A 26,630-nucleotide genomic window follows, 5' to 3' on the forward strand; every position below is an offset into this window, starting at 1 on the left:
CCCTGTAAGGTAAAGTCCCGGTCTGGAAGAAGGAGGTTCAGCAGGGCAGGGCAAGCTCAGGCTCTTGTTGCCCGTCCTACACACAGATTGCAGCTCATGCATAATTCAGGGCCGGGGAAAGGTTTCAGCCCAGAGACGCCTCTCCCTGTCCTGAGACATTTTCCTTCTCAGTTTGAGACATTCAGATCGTCAGAGAGGACGTGTGGACCAAGGCACCGAAATACCCCAATTGCTATGAACTTTTAACCGATTATCCCCCACCCCCGGGAGCCGATCCTGGTCAGGGAGAAGAGAACCCTTTTTTTCCCTCTGCTGACGTCACAATGCTCCTGGACTTCATTGGAACTTTGAGTTTCTCAACATTCTGATTGCTGTTTAGAAGCATTGTTGTGATTGCGGTTACTGCACGCATTTAGCCGTTATTTATTTCGTCTAGAGTGAAATCCGGACTCCATCTGTTCTCTTTTTTTTTCCCCGGTGTCCCTTCCTGACACCGCGAACAGTGGTTTGATCGCTCGGTGTAACGGTAGTTTGTCACGGGTCGGTGTATTTCGATTGGAAATAAAAGAAAATGAACACAAATCCAGGTATCCCCCCGCCGGGACAGCAAGTGATCCATGTCACCCAAGATCTAGACACCGATCTGGAGGCTCTGTTCAACTCCGTGATGAACCCGAAGCCCAGTTCCTGGAGGAAGAAGATTCTCCCCGAGTCGTTCTTCAAAGAGCCCGATTCGGGATCTCACTCTAGACAGTCCAGCACTGATTCTGGAAGCCACCCTCCGAGGCTTGGGATTCAGCACGTCCGATCGCACTCATCCCCCGCTTCCTTGCAGCTGGGGGCCGGTACCGGGACCGCACCGAGTCCTGCTCAGCAGCACGCTCACCTCCGCCAGCAGTCGTACGATGTGACAGATGAGCTGCCTCTTCCACCGGGCTGGGAGATGGCATACACTCACACCGGCCAGAGATACTTCCTCAAGTAAGTTGGCTGCTGCCCCTCTCCTCCACTGTCTCTGTTCTTCCTTCTTTAGGCCAGACTTTCAAGAGTTCAGTCAGTTAACCCCTTAACCACTGCTGGGCCATGGAATGCTAATGCCTATGATGTCTACAGAGTTTTACAGAGAACAGAAAAACACTCCCCAAAGAAAATAAAGGTTGGGGTGGGAGACATGGAACCCCCTATCCCCACATTACCACTGAATTCAATGTTGGCAGTGATTTTATTTTGAACCACAATTTTACACAAGTTTAATTTTTAAAGTGTGTTTATTACACAAGTGGCACTCACAGGGTTAACCACATGGAAGAAGTGTGGCTAATATGTTAGACAAATAATAATGTCATGTCAGTAGATTAATGCTGTTATAGGGTTCCAGATTTCTCTAATGCTTTCTAGACTAGGAGGCGACCACTGGGGCTGTGATCCTAAAGGAGGCATTAAAGTTTGGAAGGATCTCCATACATGCTCTGTGTACCTACAGCAAACATGAGGTTGCGCAATACTCTTGAGCTTATGTGTGTTACATGGAAACGTTTATTCTGTAGATGAGACATATTTACAGTATATAAAAAGTATTGGGGTCACTTGAGCCTGGTCATTCTCACTAAACATGTGTTCAGTAAGACCCCCAGCCCATATATTAGAAGTAAACCTCTACTTATCTGATTCCTTTTGAGATTCTGATACAGATTACTGGAAGTGGGGATGATGATCTCAAACCGCTAAGCAGAGCCAAGTCTGGGTCTGGGTATTTGCAATCTGAAGTCCTTTTAGGAACACAAGTGTCCCATTACACCTGCCAACTTCAGGAACAGTGCCTGATTTTGGCTCTGAGTCCTAGGCTATGTCTCGGATCATAATGTGTCTTTAAATCTTCCTGTTACCAGTTCATTTATAAAAGGGCCACCATCTTTTACAGAACATCACGTCAGTCGCACGCAAAAAGTTACCTAGGGGCCAAATTAGACATGGAGGACTAAGAGTGGGCAATCTATAGAGTGTGGATTCTACACCAGTAGCTAAGACTTTTGATCCACATTTCCCCTGAATCCTGAGGATCACATAGAATGTAAACACCTAACCATGGAATTTGATGGCAGATAAGAACCATTCAGCCAATCTAAACATCAAGCCTTACTTGGTCCTTGGTGTTGTCTTAAGTTCATGAGATCCACATCTACTAGAGGTTTGCTCTATATATCTACCACCTTCAGAGTGAAGCGATAAACTTGTAAGATAAACGTATAACTTGTAAGAAATAACCATCCATTGCTTTTAAAAGGTTTTTTCTTGACCTTACTTGGTACCGTGTCGCACGCAGCACTATTACTTTCAACACCTTGGCGCCCAAGTGCTGAGCTTTCCTCCATGATCGCAGAGGGTATTTAAAGAACTGGCGTTGATTTGTAACCTTAGCGATTGCTTGGATCTGCAGCCAGTGCTGTGCTTGTTAGGTTTTTCTTCTCATGGTCTGTCAATGTTTACATTAAACAGCTGAGAAAGTGAACTTGTGGTGAGGTGACCCTGTACCGTGTAGATACCATGCCAGAAGTCTGCTGCTTTACTTCTGTAGGCACTCCTGTGTAGCAAATCGTTAACCTCTGACACTTCAGACATTCTTGCCTCCCCAGCCACACACATAGTATGTTTACGTATATATATATATATATATATATGTGTGTGTGTATTTATATAACATATAGTCTGCAGGCTCTTTCTAGAATGAGTTTGGTCACCATAGGTTACAAATGGATACATAGAGGATGTCAGCAGTTAACAACCAGTTGGTCCATCTAGTCTACTTTTTTTAATTATTAATCCTTTAGGACAGGCTTATGCACATATCGAGCCTTCTTGAATTGCTTCCACTGGAAGTCTATTTCAGGTATCTACTACACTTTAGGTAATGTAGGATTTTCTTACATTACTCCACAGTCTCTCTCTACTCTTTTCATTAACCCCTTCAATCCCCTATAGACGTACCGGGACGTCCAAAAACCGCCCACTAAGAAACCCCTATGGAGGTACCGGTACGTCTAGCTGTCTAGATATGGAGGTACCGGTACGTCTAGCTGTTTGACAGCCTGGACTCCCCCCTGGCAGCAGAAGCCAGCGTTGCTGGCTTTCTGCTGCCCGATCTCCAGCGCGAAGCCGGAAAACTGTTACAGATAGAAATGCCCGATCACACGATCGGGCTTTCCCTTCCTGGAAGTTCACGGGAGGATCGGGTATCCCTGCAGGGTCTGTCTAGACCCTGCTGGGCTACTTGATCACTCCGATGAGGGAGCTGTAACAGTTTCCGGCACGAATGCTGGTAAACTGTTACAGTTGGAAATGCGCGATCGCGCTTTCCCTTCCGAATCACGTCACTACTGACATGACCTGGTAGCTCACGGGAGGACAGGGTATCCCTGCAGGGTCTGTCTAGACCCTGCTGGGCTACCCGATCACTCCGATGAGGGAGCTGTAACAGTTACCAGCACGAATGCCGGTAAACTATTACAGATACATTCCCTCCAGTGTGTCATTAGCCTTGGGGGACTGCCCCACATCCGGGGCAGTCCCCCAGTGACACACATCCGGCAGTAATGTCACATGATCGCTGTGATGACCAATCACAGCGATCGTGTAACCGTTACTGCAGATGCTCTTCCTCTCTGCCATTATTGTGATCGGAGAGAGAGAGAGAGATCATCTTGCAGAGCTGCAGTGTTTAGTGCAAAACCACATCATATATAAACCCCCAAATACCTGTCATACCCAAAATCAACCCACCCTTTCCTCCCCACAATCCTCCAAAAAAAATACAAAAAAACCCATTGGGTTTAGTTTGGTGGGTGGTTAGAGGGAATTGGGGATAGTGTAGTGTTTTAGAAATTGGGTAGGTAGGTGTCGTGTACAATGGCGCAACGTGTCTTCAGCGCTGAGGAGGCTTATGACTTCCTCACTCAGTCTGATGACGAAGCCACTCTGACTGCGTCAGACGCCGATGCCACTCTGACTGCATCAGATATTGATCCAATATCTGATGAATCTAGCTGTGCGTCAGATAATGACGAGTCAGAGGAAGAAGATGATGGCCAGGGTCCATCTGCTAAAGCCAGGCGTGGAGAGCCTGACTCTAAATATAATTGGGTGCCCCCAAATATGATAGACCCAGTAATCCCTGCTTTTACTGGGACTCCTGGCATCAGATGTGACATTGATGCTAGTGAGCCAAAGTCATTTTTCAATTTAATGTTTGCCCCCGAGTTTTTTGAGCTGCTAGCAGCTCAAACAAACATCTATGCAGCCCAGCGTCAGGCAGCTGACCAAGGAGACAGAAGCCAGACCTGGTACCCCACTGACTCCCAAGAAATTAGAAAATTTTGGGCCCTGACCCTTATGATGGGCATTGTGAAAAAGCCCACTATATGATCATATTGGAGCACAGATCCCATAATATCCACCCCTGCTTTTTCCCAAATAATGCCCCGGAACAGGTACTTTGGGCTCCTGAAATTTTTACATTTTAGTGACAATTCCCAATGCCCCCCTAGAGAGCACCCCCAATTTGACCGTTTATATAAATTGAGGCCCATTATTAATTATTTTTCAAGTAAATTCCCTGAAATGTATACCCCCGATTAAAATGTGGCTATAGACGAGTCCCTGGTCCTATTCAAGGGTAGACTGAACTTCAAACAGTATATCCCGTCCAAGCGCTCGAGGTACGGTGTAAAGTTATATAAACTTTGCGAGAGTGGGACGGGATATACTGTTTCCTTCAGAATCTACGAAGGGAAGGACATTCCTTGATCCCCCTGGCTGCCCACAATCTGTAGGTACTAGTGGGAAGATAGTGTGGGACCTGCTGTCCCCCTATTTGAATAAGGGCTACCACCTCTGGGTGGATAACTTTTATACCAGCCCAGATTTGTTTCATTTTTTATTTTTACAGCAGACCCCAGCATGTGGCACTGTTAGGCCAACCCGCAAGGGTTATCCTAAAAACCTTACATACCCAAAGCAGAGGCGGCTCTGCACAGTCAGGAACTGTTGGCCCTCAGGTACACTGACAGGAAGGATGTGTATATCCTCTCCACTATACACAACGAGAAGGTGGTACCTGCCAGTGTACGTGGGGAAGGTGATGCTCAGGGGCTCAAGCCTCAGTGCATCACCGATTTCAACAAGAACATGGGGAGTGTAGATCTTTCTGACCAGTGTCTGCAGCCGTACCTGGTGCTGCGTAAGACCAAGACCTGGTACACAAAGGTGGCCATTTACCTCACCCAGGTTGCCATGTACAACACATATGTGTTGTACAAGAAATGTGCCACTGGGAAGATCTACACCTTCCTAGAGTTCCAGCTCAAAATCCTGAGGGATATCCTCTTTGAGCAGCCAATCCCTAATGTGCAGGAAGAGAATGTCCTGCGTTTTACCGGCAGGCATTTTCCTTCTGCAATCTCCACCACTGGTGCCAAACAGAAGCCTCAGAAAAGATGCAGAGTCTGTTACAAAAGGGTATTAGGAAGGACTCCAGGTACCACTGCCCTTCCTGACCCTCTTTGCCAGGACTCTGCATCGATGAGTGCTTCATGATCTACCACACCAAGGTAGATTATTAAATTTCCGTTATACTAATTTCTGTGGCCACCTTTAACAGTGATTGGTTACCTGCATGTAGAATGCCCAAATACCCCTGATAGGATAGGCTGGGTTGTCTGCTTTACAGAAATATATACCTTTGTGGGTGTTTTTGTTTTATTTGTTTAAAATTAGAGTTACAGTCCCATCATACCTAATGTAAACATTTTACGGCTTTGTATAAAGTAATGTACACCTTATAGTATGTTGCCTATATGTGCTGGAAAAGTATGAAAATTCTATATAAATTAGGTATTTCTGAAATCAGGACACCTGAATTGATAAATTTGGATGGAATTTTCTGTCACTTTACCTATCTCTATCTTTCCTTGAAAAAACAATATATAGTTTACATGGGTACGCTATTCACAGGAAAAGTGAATAATCGCTGAACCGACATAGCGCAAAAATGGCAAAATTGCTCCGGGCTTTGAGGTACCAAAAACCCCTGGGATTGAAGAGGTTAAAAATGCTTTTGCAAATGAAAAACAAACACAAATTGAGCACAGATAATTATCTCTCGCTTGTGTTATTTGTATTAGTTTTATAGTCAGCCGTATTTTGATTTCTCGGCTCTGATATTCTCCAAAGGCATAGATTGGGGCGTTTTAAATTGTCCTCCACGTCCCATCATCCCACAGGAGAGACTGCGCTGTAATCCTGTCGTCACAAATGAGAAGTTGTGACACGCTGTGGATTGTTTTAGCAGGCTGAGCATGGACCTCTACTATCAGACACCGCTTTAAAGGAACAGAAACGGCAATTTTGTGTGTAGAGGTCCACGAGCGCCTCCTTCCCCTGAAGTGTCCTTACGTGAAACGCTCTGCAGGAAGCCTAAGCCCTTTCATCTTGATGTCGCGTTAGTCTGCATATCGGGCTAGTTTGCCATTGTGCCTAACAAGTGCCAGACTCTGTTGCTGGGGGAGAAAGCTTTGAAAGAACTGAATGAGTTTGTGCACCCCTGAAAAAAAAAACATCTAGTGTTACTGCCCCTTTAAAAGAGGACGGAGCTAGCCTTTAATTCAACTTGGGTATAAAATATACTAAAAAGACATATTCACATAGGTTTTAGGAACCTCAGAGGTCTCTTCTTTAAATGTAATCCTTTTATTTGTGTTAATTGGTAGTAGAAGAGTCTAACTATACAACTGACCACAAAAATATTTCCTAATTTGTAACAGTAATTAAGTTTTGTTTATTTTTTCCATACAGTTTCTTTTCTAAGCATGATAATGAAACTGCTTTTTGTTTTTAACTCTTCCTCTACTTTGTTCAGCAGCTTCACGGCTTTCCATGCAAACGGTAGCCGGCCGCCATTAATTGAGAGATCAAAGCTAAAATTAGTCTATTCTCTCTGCTTCTTGCCTCTTCAGGTCTTTCTTCTGCTCTAGTCTTTCTTTTGCACATCTCTTTTTGCATTTCACTCACTGGCATCTTTTCCTCACTTTTTAATCTTCTTTATCTTTTTTCTTTTTATCTTCCTTGTCTTGTCATAAACACATACGTATACACGCTTTCATACATAAACGCATACATATACACGCTTTCATACATAAACGCATACATATACACACTTACATACATAAACACATACTTATACACGCTTTCATACATAAACGCATACATATACACACTTACATACATAAACACATACTTATACACGCTTTCATACATAAACGCATACATATACACACTTACATACATAAACACATACTTATACACGCTTTCATACATAAACGCATACATATATACTCTTACATAAACGCATATGTATACACGCTTTCATACATAAGCGCATACATATACACGCTTTCATACATAAATGCATACGTATACACGCTTTCATAAACGCATACGTATACACGCTTTCATACATAAATGCATGCATATACACGCTTACATACGTATATGCATACGTATACACGCTTTCATACAAAAACGCATACATATACACGCTTTCATACGTAAAGGCATACGTATACACGCTTACATACATATACGCGCTTTCATACATAAGCGCATACATATACACGCTTTCATACATATATGCATACGTATACACGCTTTCATACAAAAACGCATACATATACACGCTTTCATATGTAAAGGCATACGTATACACGCTTACATACATATACGCGCTTTCATACATAAACGCATACACGCTTACATACATAAACGCATACATATACGCACTTTCATACATAAACGCATACGTATACACGCTTACATACATAAACGCATACATATGCACCCTTTCATACATAAACTCATACATATACACGCTTTCATATATAAACTCATACATATACACGCTTTCATACATAAACTCATACATATACACGCTTTCATACATAAACGCATACATATACACACTTTCATATGTAAAGGCATACGTATACACGCTTACATACATATACGCGCTTTCATACATAAACGCATACGTATACACGCTTACATACATAAACGCATACATATACGCACTTTCATACATAAACGCATACGTATACACGCTTACATACATAAACGCATACATATGCACCCTTTCATACATAAACTCATACATATACACGCTTTCATACATAAACTCATACATATACACGCTTTCATACATAAACTCATACATATACACGCTTTCATACATAAACGCATACGTATACATGCTTACATACATAAATGCATACGTATACACGCTTACATACGCATGCACACATACGTATGCACACATACATAAACACATACGTATACACGCTTACATACATAAACACATATGTATACACGCATACATATTTTGGAGCAATTAGTGCAGGGCCCTCATATCGCCGGACCCTAAATCTATTGCTCCTCGTACTCCGTTGTTAATCCGGCCCCTGGCCCTACCCGTAGCCTTCTATATAAAGTAGTCTGTATTTCCCTCCCTTGGTATCTTTGGTACAGCACCATGCTCCATAATGTGCTCATCTTCTGTCAACGTCTTTAAATCACAACGTAACATCACATTCTAAGACACCGGTGGCACCGGCTGGGGTAATAGTCAATGGAAAATTACAATTCATTTGTAGGGTTTTTTTTATTTTTTTTGCCTTAATTCCCCAATGGGAACTATTAGAGCTTAACGAATATTCTGCCAAGTGTTTCACGCAGCATTGTGGAGCGCTGCTAGATACGTAAGATTAGAGTTTGTGATGGAAAATTCCCCGGTTACTCCGTGCCCGGAGTGTCGCTTTCTTGTAAGGGATATCCTAAGAGTAACTCATATGTAGGAGTCCCTTCTCAGGCCGGATCATATTCCTATGTTATGTAGTCATGTATACGGACAGCCCCGTTTTACCTGCTTTCTAAGCACGCTTGACGTCTAGTAGTTACAGATTTACTTTTAATTTTGATAATTTATCATTAAATTTCTAGCATAATATGCCTGAAGACCTGGGTAGTCTCAAAAGCTTGCAATCTATGACGCTTAGGTTAGCCAAAAAAAGTTGTCGTCTTTACCAAATTTGCTCTCTTTTCTTTCCACTGCTGACATGGCAAAAAAAAACCAACCACTTGTCTGGTCTTGTCTGATAAATTCATTTATCATTTGGGAAAGCATGGTCACAAAGAAAACAGTTACTGTGTATATTCACTAACCCACAAGTTAGGGAACAAACTCTCTCCTTTTTACCTCCATTCACTATACCAGTCCTACTCAGCACTTCTTGCTCGCTAGAATCGAAACGTTGAACTCTTCTGCATTTAGTTTTTTTTTTACTTTACAGAGAGGGTGGTAGATGAATAGAACAGCCTCCCATCAGACGTGGTAGAGGCTAATACAGTGAGGGAATTTATACATGCATGGAGTGGTCATAAGCACTGATTTGAGGATAAATACAGACAGACTAGACGGGCCGAATGCTTCTTATCTGCTGTCAAATTCTATGTTTCTTAAAAAAGCTGGGTTAGCGAATACTCCAGTAAGATTGAGAGTGCTACTACCCCACTCCATGCAATAAATTGTTGTTATATTATTATACCGGTCTTGGATGAATATGGAATTCCTACCTTTGTATCTATAGAAATGCCCCCCTCCCCCCAGGTCACGTGTGTTTTCTGGTCAATGGACATTTGGGGATATATATATTACACCTTAATGTAACAATGAAATATTTATTATATATTATATATATTATATTATATATATATAACATTTAATTACATTTATAGAGTTCTAGCAGAGGGTCATACTAAGTATCCCTTTGGCTAAATAATTTACAGTGATGAGCCGGTAGGGCATTAGACGTATTTTGATCTACACAAAAGTTTCTTTGTGCAGAGATCACAAAGCCGATTCTATGGCATTTCCTATTTTGCCTTTAATTTGGTCCTTTTTTGAGGATCGGCTCGCGCTGCCCGCAGTAAGCCGAGACGCAGGGATGGGAAAGGCAAGTGTCCCAGAGTGGTCTTTCTATAATTACAAGACTCACACTAGAGGTCGAGTGACAACTGTATAGCCCAGTTGGCAAAGCTCCTCCGGTCTTGTGTTTGAAGTGGAGATGGGTGGAATGCGGAGTAGCTGCTCATCCTATAGCAGATGCTGCCTCTCCAAAGCAACGGAAGAGACAAACAGGGGCAGTGGTCCATCCTAACATTAAGTTAATATTTATACCTCAAGCTGTTACATACTCTAGATCAAGGAGGAACACATGGTGTTGAACTGCACCTCCAACAATGGCTGAGAGTGATGGGTGATTTGTAGCCCAATAGTAGCAGAAGATCTGCACAATGTCTGTCCTGATTGTATTGAGAAGACACAAAGAATGCGTATAGCAAATAGTTAGAATATTCTCTTGTAGAGCTATCCAAAAGTCTCAATTACTTACAAATCGTAATAATGATTTTATTCTGAACAATAAAAAGGAAAACAAGCAAAACTAAGTATGATAAAAGCTTATAGCGAAATGGGAACATGAAGTATTCTTGTGCAAGATTTCCTGCCCCCAGGCTTCCATTTAGAGGGCACCAGTTGAAGTCATAGTGACGTACGGAGGTTTCACGTAGGCTTATGGGGCCACCACTGGCACGAGAGCCTGCAGATGGACTTCTATGGAACAGATAAGCATTACCCATTTATACGCGTCGGGGGAGGGTCGTGTTCTCCATCAGTGTATTAATGGTGGTTTTGTCAGGAGGTTACAAGCCAACAATAAACTTGCATGTGAAAAGCTTGAAAAAGTTGGAATTTGAAGCCCATGACTGGGAGACAGATCCAGTAGCGCGCATAGAGCTTGCATTGTTTCCACTGTTTGCCTTTTGCTTACATTTTAATAATTATTGAGTAGCCGCTGATTATTAACTGAGATTGTGTTTAGCATTGTGAAAAAGAAACCTGCATTCCAGTACTTTTGAGGACAACATGATACTGGCATTCACTGTCATAAATTGGCAGAACATTTATTGGTATTTCTTTGGAAACTCATTAGCTGGAAGTGTATTAAAGGTGCTGTTCCACTGAGACAAAATATTAATTGCACTCCTTAGAATAATAGGCAAATAATAGGGAGATCGATCATTGTATTCTTTCTTCAGTAGGTTTAATTATGTTACAATAACACAAAAGCTTTAAATAACCTTTTTCTCAGTTTCTTTTAAGCGCCTGTTTTTGGATGTAGGGTAGAAGAAGAAGGGACTGAAGCCCCAAGATGCTTGTGCATGTGTATAATGTAACAAATAAACATGCGGTTGTAAGGACACCTTGGTGAATATGCGGCATCGGCTTGTACATTGGATTATTGTGTAGAATAGATTAGTTAATGATACATGCGGCACCCAAGAAGTGGTTTCCAGATGAAGGAACCAACAAGTGACTGATAATGCCCCTTCACTTTAAAAAGGGTCATCCTCTTAAGAGCCGCTTTCAATTTCAGGAAACATCTAGAAGAAAATGATTTCCCCTTTAAGACAAAAAAGAAAAATATGGATGTTGTCATGCAAGTGTCAACAGAGAGGTATATCCATCGAGTTCTGTAACAGAACAGTGGCGCCTTGGTTCTGGAATTTGTCAAGCTCTACAGAAATGCTTGGAAACCGGCACGCCAACGTCTGCTTCAGAATAAGCAGAGATGACACACTTTCAGGAGTAGGCTACCCCACTTAAAATTAAATGCAGACTAATCCACGTGTCCATTACAGAGCTTGTCACTGTGCTGGAGGACATAATGATGGTGTACAGTAGCCAACAGAGTCGATATTCACATTCACACATGTTCAATATTATTCTTTATTATTATTATCTTTTATTTATTAAGCGTGCACAAATTACTTAGGGCAGTTAGCACATACATAACGAATATACATTAATACACACAGACACATCTGTGTCTTTTCCTACTACTTTTCAAAACATTGTACTGTTTTTCTGTTTGAAAACAATTTTATTTTTGGCATAATATAATGCACCTACATATTAACCATTTGTGTGTTATCTAGCTCTGTTACCATAGCCTTATCTGCTAGATAAACACTCTGACTCCTTACCATAATGACGGTGGGAAATAGAATGGTTCAGTCTTAATCACCCAGTCTGACTAAAGAAAGTCTGTGGAGGAAAGGACTTCATTAGTGTCGTTCAGTGTGGTGTCTGAGCAGGGAAAGTCACAAAAATGGCGGCCTCCAGGTTGGGTTATAGGAACAAAAAGAGATAAAACCAGGTTTTTGTTAATTTCTGTATCCAGAGATTATTTTGCATGGGACTTTAAATAGTGACCTATGCAATGTGTTTTAACAGATCACATTATGGTACACAATTTGCATATGGTAAACGATGATGCTAGAAACTGATCAAGTACATTTCTTTTTTCCTCCTCGATTTATAGTCCTGCATATTTGTTTGCATCATGATTATATGTCTTCTGTGCTCTGCGTTCTCTGTCCACCAGTTCTCTTTAAAGACATAAAAAGGCAGATAGCCTTCCTTTGAATTGTGAATAACTGTCGAAAAGAAAAGTAAAACTATCCTGAAAATAAATTAAATCAGTACGTGCGTATTGGCCAGGATCAGGGTAGGGGGTTATTCTTCCATAAAAACGGATCAGAAAAGTTTTAGATGTTATTGGAGTCGCAGTGTGGCCTCGGGGGCCTACAGAATCACTCTGCATTATGTTCATGGTGATGACTTCTTGAGTTCTATTTTGGTCTTCACTGTAAACTTGCAGCATACTGAGGGGCCATGGTTGCTCTTTGGTAATGTTGTAATCTGATTCCAGACATAGATTTTAAAGTCACAGACTCGATTTTCTAATGCTCCATAACAAAGTGTGCTTTGTGCTGTACAAACAAGTTTTGCCCAACAAAGAAGACACACCAAACTGATGCCTTTATTTTCTTCTTTCACTGAACTTATTTCCAGTGGCCCTTTGTTCCCTATTTAGTTTAACCTGTCAGGTTAGTTTCTATTTGTTCTCTGGACAACATTTAGCAATTCTCAAAATTCACATCATAAGAGCTAGAGATCTCAAACTGCTTAGTTTCGCTTTAAAAAGTTTGAAAAAGTTGAGCGGTCAGGAGTTCTCTTGCTGTTACAGACTGTAAAGCTTGATTTGGTGGTTCATTAAAAACTTTGTTGGTGTTAACTGCGGTGGAATTACGTGGTTTTGCAATTCAGCTCCCAAACTGATGTCCAAATTGATTGTGGATACTAGGATGCAACTGCCAAAAAACTGTGTTAAAAACCTTTGCACCATAGAGTAAGATGAAGTATGAAGTCTGAAGAAGCCACAGTGAATGAATTAGGAGTGATGTAGCCATCCTTAACCTTATTAGTTGATACATAGTATTAAATAAATAGCAAAATAACACAGAGGTATAGAGACATCAAAAGAAACATCAATCTACATAAAAGTTCTCCCACTGCTGGCAGTAGCACATAGCATGTAATGAGCTTCTGCTGTGGCAGTGACCGACACCGATATTTTCTTTGATCTTATTAGATCTGCAGTGGTTTAAATATGGAATCAGCACACTCTGAGCTGGTATTACGAGTTACGTTTCCTACATTATTTTTGTATTAGATTAGTTGAATGGCTTACTTGTAAGTAAGATTTCAGTGTGCAATTGTCTTTTTCTGCAAACATCTAGCTTTTAGGTGGCTCATTAAATTGAGATGCAGACCATCTGTGAGATGTTGCTGTTAAAAAGTAATATATCCCAACTCTTAAAATAACTCGTAGTTTAAAGCATGATTAGAAAACATTATATCCATAGAGCTAGTATGAAGATCTAAAGAATTCTTCTGTCAATGCCTACTTTATTAAATGTGTTTGTCAGCTACTTTTAAGAGCTTATTCTGTACGTTATTAAGACCGTGAAACCATGCCTTCTCCCTTGCTGAGAATCTGGGCAGTGAACAAAGACTGGCAGGACTATATTTTGAGTCCTTGAGTCAGTCACACTGGAGCTTGCACTTGATTAGCAATTGCTTGTAATTATTTTTCGTGGTGTGACAGTGAAAGGGTGCACATGTGTTTGGGTCAGTGTTGTAATGTTGCCTCTCACTGCAAGCAGCTTTGGACCCCTCTATTTTCCGTTCGCTCCCTGTGGACAATTTTGCGGTTAGACTTGACTCACTTCCTGTAAGAATCTGCCCTGGATAAAGTGAAAAAACCTGTTTGTTTTACTCAAGACTTGTGGGTCTTACCCATAGCTCATTGAGCTTGCTTCTGGAGGTTATTAAAGGACAAGAGCTTCTTTGAAATAGCGTGTGTTAGAACTAGAAAACCCTAGCGTGACTACCAGATATAAATTGTATGGAAGCAATTAACGCCGAAGGAAATGTCACACTGGCCAGATTTAAACCTACAAACCCTTACTTCTGATTAATACTCCCCCTTTCTTCTAGCTTTATATAAAGAAAGTCATTTTGAACTTTTAATCAATCCCTAATGCTCTCGTAGCAGCAATGCCAGCTGTACAAACATTATAGTGATTTGATGTTTCATTGATCTTTGGATTATATAGTACCCGGACTGCTTTTGCATTAGTTGAATAAAGACATGTGATGTCTAGTCACCTTACACACACACACACAAACACACACAAACACACACAGAGTAAAGTGGACAGGTGGCTCCTTATAATTATATATAATGTGTCATTTTAATGGCATTTACAAACAAATATGGCTAGTGATGCCAGAAAAGAACCAAATGGCCCATCTAATCCAGATCAAAATAGGAAAGCGACAATCTACTTGTTGTAGAACCTACGATCATCTCTCTCGAGCCTTTTCATTAAGTTATTTTATAATGTCTTTCAGTTTAGTCTAGGGATGGGGCTCCAGATATACCTAGATATATGCGCAATAAAGGTCTCTCAATGAAAGAGAACCTGCTTTACGAGCCACATAAAGGTCTTGTTGAGCTGCTATGAACTTTCTCCTTCGTGTATGTGTTGGCAATCCTTTTAATAAAAATATAAAGTTTTCTTCCTATGTGGCCGACATTAGAAAATGCTTGTATGGGGTCTGTCAAATTCTTGGAGATTGTAGGTGCCGTACAGAATTGGAGAGTTTAACGGAATAGTATAGTTTAGAACTTTTTTGACAAGCTTGTTTACTTGTCTATCAATGTTTCCAGCTACTTCTTCCCTGCCTAAGACCCCTATTTAACGCACTAGCCTGCTTTGTGCACCGTTGTGTACCATTGTGCCTCTTGGGTAACTACATGGTTCAATTCTGAATCCCGCATCCTCTCCTGATGCCTCCCCATGCAACTTAGCTCATGCAAGCACAGTAATACTTTGGGATGCTGCATGCTAGGAAACTAGTTTAGCTGAATTTACTTAAAAAAAACAAGCTTCTTTCCATTTGTTGACTGGTTATCAGGTAAATGGATCTACCTATAGAGATGATGTTAAAAAGGAACAGTTTGCACGTTTAACTAAAAGAGGACACACAAGAGGAAGCAAAAGATATGGCCCCCAGATGGCCTTTTTAAAGGGCACTTCTGAAAACCGGATAATGTTATAATCCCAGTTTTAGACAATATAATGTCTTTCTTAGAATGTTAATAATTTCACTGACTGGCACACTTATTCTTAAAATGAGATTTCCATAAGTTAAACAGATGATCTATTACGTGAATATTCAGCTGTTCTCCTCTAGTTATTTTTTCCTCTTATCCTATTATCCTCTGTCAGCATCAGACACCACTGGCCATGACGATCGTGCCCAAAAAGTGGAAGGCTGCAGCTGCACAAGAGCTTGTTCCTGGCATGTTTTATATTTAACGTACATCTCGTGTTTGTCAGCCATTGTACCTGAATGCTGTGCTCATCGTTGATTATCTTTGGGTGGCAGGTATATGAAGCAGGCGGATATGAGAGACCTATGGCTAGGAAAATAAAAGCAATGACCTCCTGCTTGTCCATAAATGAAGAGGATGCCAGTATTGCAATATTACCAGCCCATTATATATTTGTTTAAACTGTTGATACTTTCTTCATGGCGTAACCATTATAACCTTATCATCAATAATAAATAAATCTACTGTCAGCATCACAACACCAACACCAGGAAGACACTTAAAGGTGCTGTTCCATTGAGCTACACTGACTGGCTTCATTATTATAATATTATTTATTGATTTAAAAAGCACCGTCATATTCCGTGCAAGCATTTAACGATCATATTCCGTTTCTATGGCAACAACCTATCGATTGTGTTTCGCATGACAATTAAGCAAAATGTATAATTATGACAACATTTTACACAATACAATTATTATTTCTGCGTACGGAGAAGGATGTTTGTAATGCTGCATTTAGTTAGTTAGTAGGAGGAACTGTACTTTGAAATTTGTCTGCATAAGGTAAAGGAAATATTGCTTATTTTAATCCACAAACACCAGAACATGGGTTTAAAAAAGTACAATTTAATTTTGTGACTTTTTTTTTTTTTTTAGAAATTAAATTTACAAATGATGTAAAATAAACAAACAGAGAGGTAGGTAAAACAATCTTATTTAAGACATTTTGGCTCCTCTTGTTTCTGCCGTTCTTTTTCTGTCTGTATGTTTTAATAGTCCTTTGTTGACATACACATACTGTATAATAGCTTCAAAGCACCTAGTTTATCTCTGCGGTGTTCCACTAGTTGTAAACAATAATAGAAGATAAGAAATACTACTTCTTTTCAAAGGCTTGTTACCATGTCGAAGTCTAGAGCTCTCTAAGATCCTCGGATTTAGCCGTGTCACAGACCCTTTCATCACTTTTATATGGTTTTGACAATGATGTCAGCACCGCAGTGTAGAACCGCATAGTTGCGCTCTCAGATAATTGCACCCTGTAGACTCAACCGGGCAAGGGCTTTATCTGAAAACCATCTTGCACTTTTAGTCTTAGCTAGATTCCAGTTGTTTTCCACCAGAAAAGATTTTGTCAGATAATGTCTACCTTTGAAGTTATTCTGGGTGAGACTGTTGGCTTGCAAGCAGGGCCCTCTCTACCTAATGTATCGGTTTGTCTTAGTCTGGTATTTCTAGTCTTGTTGTTCCCCTTCAATATATGTCGTGGAAGAAGCGCTGCCTAAATTGTTGAAGCTATAAAAAGATAATAATAATAATAATTAATAAAGATTGTTCTGGTTTTTTCACACAACTCTATCATTCTCAATGTTGGTTGACATCATGTTTTGTTAACTATGGTGCCTCACCCACTGCTGTCAATAGTGAAGCCATGTTTTAACTAGTTTGGTACATACTAGAAAGTTCTGATGGGAGGAAAGGTGTTAATTTTTGAAGGCTAGAAACTTTCTTATTGGAATGATTTCAGCCCCTGTGCTTAGCAATAGTTCATAGTGAACATTATGAGATAATAACTCCAAACAATCTTACATGTCAAAAACTCCATGTGGCCTTTTTAACATACCATGGAGAAGCAGACTGGTTGGCCTAATGGGCAATCTAGCCCCCCCGTGCATTGCTTACTTAATGGGCTGGAAGGATCTCTCTTGTAACATACCAACTGAGGCTATAACATATGGTATCTGCTTGTCCTTAGTAGACATGTGATATGACTCCATATCCAGAGAGGACAGTGGCCTAGAGGCGAGTGCTAGGGCATTGCTCTGGGCTGGCCTAGGGTGACCACCAGCGTAAACACACCACTGCCATGATATACTAATAATGTAAACATATGCAGGTGATTCTATGGGGCTAATTGTATATTTTTGCTTACCGATATAAACACTTTGTACAATTTAACTGGACGGGCTACAAAATTCAGCCTTGTGAAATAGCACTGCTTAGTAAATATTGGTCATACCCATTGTCTTTCCAACGCATACTAGTTTTTGAGTAGATCACTAGCACAGGATATTGACTCATGAGGCCTTCCATCTCCTGTCAAATTGAGTTCTGAAACAACAATATATTTCCCAGATTCTGTTTCCAGTTTTATCTTAAATAAGCAGAAAGCCGATAAATGTTCCTAGGAAAAACAGGAAGCTTAAAACTACACTGAAAATGTAACGTATACCGTTCCCAAAAATAATACTGGCAAACTACGCTACCACAGATGTAATTATCAACGTTTGTTAATAAACATGTTCTCATAGTCAATGGCTTCAGAATGAAAAATGGCCCAAAGGCAGGGTGGCGTTTGGGAGTCACTTAACCTTTTTGGCCTAAAACATTAACACTTGTGTGAAAATAGATATTATTGGATTGGTCCCTTGGGCCTTTAGTTTTGTGATATCCAAGTTGTAAGGTCACGTAAGCATTCAAGACCCAAGCGGCCCCTTCTAAAGATGTAATGACTTAATGACTGTAATGTTAAGAGGGCTGAGCACATTTGTGTAGATGTCAGGAGGGAGACAGACACATCTGGGAGCCAGCTTCATATTTTTGGCAGCCAGAAAGAGGTCATCGGTATAAATACCAATCTGACTAAAATGGGACAAAAAACGTAGAAACCAGATCTAAAAATCTAGGAGCCATGGCTACCTGGCTCTGGGGATCTGTCAAGCCTTTAACATACAAAACTTGTCCAAATATTTTTGTGAATGTATTTTGTAATATTAGGACAGAATGGCTGAACTGGGGTCTATCCAACTTGTCAGCCTGGGTATTCTATTCTATTTCTGGGCAGAACTTCATGAACACAAATAATGATATGTTCATGATGAGTCCATTGAAAGCTGATGATTTAGCCAAGATAGGCAGGCTCCTGCAGCTACAACATGTGATGGCTCATTCTTCCTTGGCTGAAAATACCCCTATTGAAATCAGAGGCACTGAAGACAACAAGGCTTTGAGTAGCTTTGTACCTGGCCGACTTACATAGTCAATAGAGTACATTGAGGGACAGACCTATTCCTGACAGCCAATGAGAAATTACTAGAGGGTTACCTCCTGCTTGGAAATAGGTTGACCACATGGGCTTTTTTTCCTCGGACATACACTCATTCACATGTTGCTGACCAGCATAAAAAATACTGCCCTGCAGTATGTAGGATACGTAAAGTCATAGAAAGGAAATCTACTACTCAATTATATATCCTATATGTTACAAGACAGCACTTTACACTTGTAGGTCAGTAAGATGCTAAATGTATATGTGTGCCTTAAGAGAATAGCCATCCTACTTGCCAAAATATGCATATAGAATAAGATTTTTTTGTTAGACAACTAAAATTCACTGGTGGACATGGTGCTTTCATACACTTTCTTTAAAAAACTTGCAATTTCATGAGTGTAGGTGTATATCGACACAAGCTAGTTAAAGATATTTCTTTAAAAAGAGGAACCTTTATTGGGAGACCCTGATACTAAAAAAACTGGGATAAATTAGACCATTTCACAAGAGCATCTGGTACTTTTTATGTCACACTGAGAGATGGATAAGTATCAGCTCATAAAGTTGGTATAATTGATTCATGACTGTTTAACATCTTTTTGAACTTTGAGTGTAGAGATCTTCCAAGATTATCAGAAGCCCAGCACCTGTTACAGAAACAGAGCTTATCAGAAGGCACCATCCCCAAAGAGTGTTAGAAACTAGAACTTCTTGTTCTGGGCAAGAGAAGAAAACTTTCCAAAGGAAATTTCCTGCTAAGTAAACATATATTCAACACAAATTACGGAATTTAACCATGGATGGGAGAGGCATAAAGCTGTCCTGAATCTAAGACAAGACCAAGGACCGAATAACATCTGAAGTTTTTAGAGCAGGGCAAAACGGGCCGAATGGGTCTTATCTGCCATCAAATTCTGTGGTTTTGAAATGAAAGCGGCATAGGTTGATGCCACTAAAAAGAATAGAAAATGGCATTCGGAATTCTGGAGTTTTTGGCCAAATCAAGATCACGGCCACCGACCAGAACATTAACAGATAAGAGAAACTAATGCCCAAGCTCTGTAACATGTACACATACATTTAAGCTTCTATAATTTCTCTATCTCACATATACAGAAGTTAAATTGAAGCATTGCTGTCTCTTCAAGGAAGCACTCACTATTTTACTTGAGATATACTTATATATAGAGAGAGAGCGAGAGAGAGCGTTGAAGTCGAAAGTCGAAACTCCTCTCTACCAAATGCTTGTTGAGAACGGGAAGGTTTCTTTGCAAATACATTATCAACCTCTCAATGAGACACCAGTTTAACACCAGATGCATCAGCAAGATGGCAGCTATCACATAGAGCTCAACACAAAATAACGGTGCGTTTTTTTGAAATAGGGAATATATAGAGGTGACAGGTGGCGTGAAGATAAGGCTGGGAAATTTTAGTATGGTTGATATAATCAATACCAAGAACAGATTTTCTTGAAGTTCTTGAAAAGAAGGGGTTAAAATGTGTCTAGTTCTTAAGTGTTATAGAACAATGCACCGAGCAGTAGTGGATGTTGTTAAGCTATGTTCTTTTGCCATATCCTTCACTCTCGGTGTTTAGCGCAGAAGATATGCTGACAGTTGACCTGTGCATTGGAACAAGCTGTGGTATCACCGCTCACAGTAGCCAAACTCAAATCCCGTGCAAGGAGTTTCAATTTCCTTGGCTTTAAGCCTCTTGTCGCAGAATACAGACACAACCTGCAAGATCATTTTAAAAACATTCTAAGAAAGTGAATGGCAGTGCAGGAGGTGATGGTTGTGTATTACGGATTTTCTTGGTTCAATTGTTTATTAATCATTTGCCCGCGTGGCAAAGACGTAGTCTCTGCGGGTGCAGAAAGTTAATGTTTATGTATTTCGCTGTCCCCTGAACCTTGTAAAGATCTTGAAAAAATAAGCTCACTTTTTAAAGCAGTCTTGTTCTGAAATTGAGGTTCCTCACCAGCAAATCGCATGCAGACAACTGTCTCTTTATCTTGGACAGAGTGCAGTTGGGTCAAAACTGGTTCTTTAAAGCCGATCTTGCTTTTACATGTGTTTTTCATGGCAGTGGACCATTTTTTCCAGCCATTTGCAAATAGTGTCTGTCTGGCAGGATTTCCTGGATACAGCAGACAGTAGAATAGCTGGGGGCCAAGTTTTTGAACTTTTAAGATGGTTTCTCGAGGCAGTTTGATTTTTTTTATTATTATGGGTTACGATCTGACTATTACATGGATGATGTGACTTTCAGGAAAGAATTTTCATTAAGCAATAGGTATATGTGTGCTCTGTGTATCATCACAGATGACCATTATATATAAAACAGTGTCCTCTATTTATATCGCCATTAATATACACAGGCAGGTGTGGGTCATATTTTACTATTTTTAAAAAAAATGGAATTTAAAATTTTAATCACAAAAAAGATGCGCTTTGCTATTTCCTCTGCATTTGCGACATAAATATTGACACGGTTGCGTAGTTAGCTTCCAAGAGGCCTCTTCATCTTGATAACTAGCTTCCCAAGTAGCAGAGGACCATGGGTAGGCGAGTACTCATGTGAAGCATCGATGTAAATGATAGTTACTATTAATGAGAATTTTTGCAACAAATGTAACATATACTGTACATATTAGTTAAAGAATGTAACAGTGTGGTGGGAGTTGCCCCTTGCGGTATATTGCGTTCAAAAAGATTGATCGCAATATACATTCTTCTAGATTGTAAGCTTGCGAGCAGAGCTCTCTTTACCTAATGTATGGGTTTGTCTTAGTCTGCCAGTTCCAGTTTTGTCATACCTCTTGAATATACATATGATATGAAGCGATGTGTAGATTGCTGGCGCTATATCAATAAAAGATAATAATAATATTTAAAACCATATGCATATAATGAAAATTGCAGCCATCGCAACTGAATCTGGCAGTGGGGTGGTTAATGGTTTCCTAACTTTAAGTTTTGGGCTATGAGATTGATTAGCGATAGCTGCCGTGCCAGGACTTGCTTTGCACAAATGCGTTTGGAGCGATGGTGCTAATTTTCCACAGAAGGGGACACAGTCAGTCAGACAGCTGAACTTTGTAAGACCTCTCGTATTATCTACTGGAAACTCTGAGCAAAGGGAGAAGTCAGCTTGTCACTAAGTTCCCTTAAGAGGAATGGAGACTATAACCTGGCCAACTCTATGTATTGATGTATTGCAGACACAGAACTCTTTTGTTTAACCCTCTATGAAATGAGCGCATACAGACACATATATATTGTGGGTTACAATCACAGAACTCTTTAATTTAACCCTCAATGAAATGATGTAGTACAGACACAGGACTCTTTTGTTTAACCCTCTATGTAATGATGCACTACTGTCACAGAATTCTTTAATTTAACCCTCTATGTAATGATGTACTACAGGCACAGGACTTTTTTGGTGTATCACAGACACAGGACTCTTTTATTTAAACCTCTATTTAATATTGTATTACAGACACACAACTATTTTATTTAACCCTATATCTGCTGTAGAGTTGTAATACTGAATCGAAATAATTTACAATATTTCATCTGCGTTTTTGAAGTAAAACTGTGTCATAGAGCTTTGTATTTCCAGGCCCCAAAGGCCAATGTTATCCCTGCTTGAGCAGAGGTGGTTCAGTCAAAATCCTAAACTCTAATTAATTCACATGTCCAAGCAGAGATACACAGACATTGTGGCCTCTGAGTTCAAGAACTTTGCATTCTGTGGCAACTCCTGAAGACACACAACAGTTTTGTAGCTTTACTCGTTCTAATATCATATCATCACATCATCATATCATATCCACCATACAAACAATGGTATAATAAAGGTATGATCAGTCCTGCTGTTAGATATAAAAGGTAACACAAGGAACAGAGGGGGTCACATTCATCACATGCAAGGGGGTCTCTCTTTGCAGTAAGAGCAGTAAAGAGTTAAAATTCACACCTTTACAAACTGTGAAATACACCAAGAAAGAGCTGAATGGGTAACGTTGCCAACTTCTAACTGTAAACACAACTAATTTGTAAATAATAATATGTAAATAATACATAGCACACGGATCTATGGCTCCTGCATCAAGGAAGTATTATGCAAAGATATACTTTATAGGGACAGGCGTAATTAAGCGTTACGCATTGTTTCCAGAAGAAACTAGAGCAGTAACGCCATTATTAGTTCGATGAATACACTTGTGCTAATAATCTACAGCCAGCCTGTTTTCCGTCGAAAACACAATGCGAATTGTCTGTTCCAGCCATTATCTTTTGATTCTTTTTCTGGGTTCTGTCCAAATCTTAAATGTTAAATTTCCAATAGAAATAAAAGGGAGTATTGTTTTCATTTGTGTCATTGGTTAAAGTGTTAAGTCTAGAGCTTTCTGTATACTAACAATGAACCCAGTCATCAGCTGGGATTTTAGCTAGATATGTTTAACTCTTGTGTCCCTGGACTTTGAACTGTATCTTCCTGCCGGTCAAAAAAGGAGAAAACATATTTTAACAAGAAATAAGAGTTACCAAATTAAAGTTGCTGAAATAATTTGCTAAGATCTTCATCGAATGCTTTGTTTGCTTTACCAATTAAATACATGGTAAATAGCTAATTTTAAAGTCCTAAGAAGAGAACCCTCCTTTTTGCAATATGGGTATTACACTGTGGGGTGGAGGACCCTGTTAGTTGCCTACTGGATTTCTGCTCGCTGCTAGTGATGGCCTCCAAGAGATAATTCTCATGCTAAAGTTAGAAAGGAAAGTTTGACAGTTGTGTTTAGAGACCGGTGCAAAGTTCCCAGCAGTTGTTTTCAAGGGTATAAAGAGGAGCCACCCAGAGTCCTTTGCAACAGCTGTAAATGTGGGATGAAATGAACAAGTTTACAGTGTGTGCCAACAAAGTATTTTAAGAGCAAACTAAGAATAGACACAAACAAGTCTCTGCTTTGGAATCTTGAGGTCCCTTAATGCGAGGACATTACAGTCTACTCCAGTTAAATTTAAACAATGTACTTTAGGACAAAAGTGGTTGTAACGGTGTTTCTAATGGAGAACATGCTGTGGGGGAGGCACTGTATATCAGAACAACAAAAACGTTTGAAAAAAAATGTATATGTATGGGGATTTTGAAAAAGAAACATGGTCTCAAAATGACCAGGTTGCTCTGGATGACCAGCCTTCTTGATGAGTTCTTATAGGCTTAGTAGCATATAAATGTGTCATTGGAAAATGCATCATTCATTTGTACCATCAAGCTACTCAAATGGGAAGGTTGTGCTGTACTCTAGAGAGAACAATATGTAAGGATACGGTTTTTTTACAATAGTTGTCCTGTTCTCACTTTAAATCAACAGTGATGGTGGCCCAGACAAATTACTGTCATTCCTGTGCTTCTTATTGTTAACGCAGAACAAGGAATACATGAGTTGTAAAGGAGTAACCTTGTAAAAAACGAGGCAATGTTTTGAGTGACTGCTACCCAGAGCTGTTGTTCTTCGCGGTCATCAGTAGTTTGTCAACGCATCCCCCATTAAGTCAACAGGTTTACCTCTAGGCCTTTTATGGCCTGCCCTGGGGAAATCCAGTAGTTTGGAAATAGTAAAGATTCACCGTTCTTTGGCAGGGGCTATTTCTTGGCTGCTCTTTGTCCAGCATTTGCCTGTACGCCAACACAGCCTTGTGCTTACTTTTAAAAAGTCCTGAAAAGTCCCTTCCTTGATGCCAAAGATGAAAGGATATCACAATACACGGCACCAAGGGTTTTTCTTTTGCAGTACATCAAGAACTGATTAACAATATTTTATCACATTCTGGAATATTGTGGAGGTGATGTTCACTTCCCTTTGACATCATCTTCATGGGTACAATACCTTCCTAATTTTACAACCCTATTACTTACTTTGTTTAACGCACTCAGATTAAAGCCATGTTACTCAAATGTCCCTATTCCAGGTTTTTGAAAGGAGTGGTATGTGTCCATCCTGCAAAAAAAAAAACTCGGAGTTCCATCTTCTGTTTAGAATTGCTGATGATATATTTGAACATAGTGTACTTGCGTCTTATTTTTATGAAAATTCCTTATTTTTGTAAGAAATGGATAAACTTGTCACGCAAAGCATGAATCACTACTTGGTTTGCGATTTAGGGCCTTGTGGCTTTTCTTTGATGGCTGGAGCCTCTCTCTTATTGCACTATTATTCGTGAAACAAAGCCAAGTCAATGGCTTTTAGGTGACGAGATTCTGAATACTAAGGTAATTTTTGAAGAAGTTACTAAAAAAAAAATTTACTTAAATAAGTATCTTAAAAACCTGTATATGTATGCATACCGTTTTCTTTCCCCTGAGCATCCTCTGTTTCTAAGGCTGTATAAAATCTAAGAACTGAATCTTGTTATCTTTCTCAGGCCATGTAACCTCACAAGTGGCTTTAGCTGCCATGATGATGAATGTATTATTCAAATCCGAGTGCAATTAGGTACAGGGTGGAGGCAGTGCTGGCAATTGCCTTGGGGTTGGAGGACAAACCAAACAAATTTTGAGTCTGGACCTGTGGCAGTGCACCTTGTAAATCATATGAAGAATGTAGTAAATGGAAACCAATGGTTCCGTTTGGATTGTGCAGGCGGTTAACCTTGGAATGGACTCACAATAACATCTCTATTGCTTTGTTAACTTAAAATGAAAGTGTAATGTCCCATGCAGCCTCACTGAACGAAAGAGTAATAAAGTACTTTGTAAGTACTTTAATGTGCATTATTTTTCTGTACAAAGACTTACCTTCTTAAAATGTAGCAGTGCTGAAGCTGCCAACCACTGTTGTACCAACGTTTGTTGCCAGTTTTGGCAGCTAATCACTTGCAGGAAAGCACTTCCATTGAAATAAATAGGAGCTGCTTCTGAGCATGCACCTTATAAGACCTCTTGGAAATCTCCAAAGAGTTTAATGTGCATGTGCAGAACAGCACACTTGATAGATTTCAGCTAAACTCATCTTCTGTATGCCTATGAGATGAGGGCAGTGACATAGAACAAATGCATAGAAGGGGGTTCTCATGAATCCCTCCTCTGGATAATAACTAATTTAAAGGACTCATATTTGGTAAGAGCTGAATCATGTTAGCTTTCTCAGGCCACACAAGTGGCCTTAGCTGCCATGATGATGAATGTATTACACAAATCAAAGTGCAATTAGGTACAGGGTGGAGGCATTGCTGGTTATCGCCTTGGGGATGGAGGACAACCTAAGCAAATGTTGAGTCTGGACCTGTGGTAGTGCACCTTGTAAATCATAGGAAGAATGTCATGAATAGAAACCAATGCTCAGTTTGGTTTATGAACCACTTTTGTGATTGTTTGTTTATTTCTTAATACACTTGTTGCTCCTCATTTTCTGATCTCAACTGACATCAGTGCAGACCTGTTGACCAACTCCTGATAACCTGTGAGGGACAAACTTACTCATGTTTCATTTCGTAATGCTACACTAGAAATACTGAAGATTGGTTTTAGAAATGTTATATATGATATGTAAAATATATGTTTCATGTAAAAATGCTATACTCTCCTTTACTTAACAAAGATGTTTTGTGTGATGATACTGTGCTATAGGCAGTCCAATGCAGAATTTTAAGGAA

General features: G+C 40.0%; 1 protein-coding gene across 1 annotated transcript in view; it reads left to right on the forward strand.

Annotated features, from left to right (window-relative positions):
* Window positions 1-571: 571 nt before the first annotated feature.
* LOC149300242 (WW domain-containing transcription regulator protein 1-like) overlaps window positions 572-26,630 on the forward strand; it is a 53,448-nt gene continuing 27,389 nt past the window's right edge. The window contains exon 1 of the mRNA XM_089485397.1: window positions 572-981. Coding sequence (XP_089341523.1) covers window positions 572-981 — 410 coding nt within the window. The remainder of the gene's footprint in view (window positions 982-26,630) is intronic.

This window comes from Sceloporus occidentalis, unplaced genomic scaffold (assembly GCF_023333645.1).
Source record: "Sceloporus occidentalis isolate IW3139 unplaced genomic scaffold, rSceOcc1.0.p SCAF_25, whole genome shotgun sequence".
Taxonomy (NCBI): Eukaryota; Metazoa; Chordata; class Lepidosauria; order Squamata; family Phrynosomatidae; genus Sceloporus; species Sceloporus occidentalis.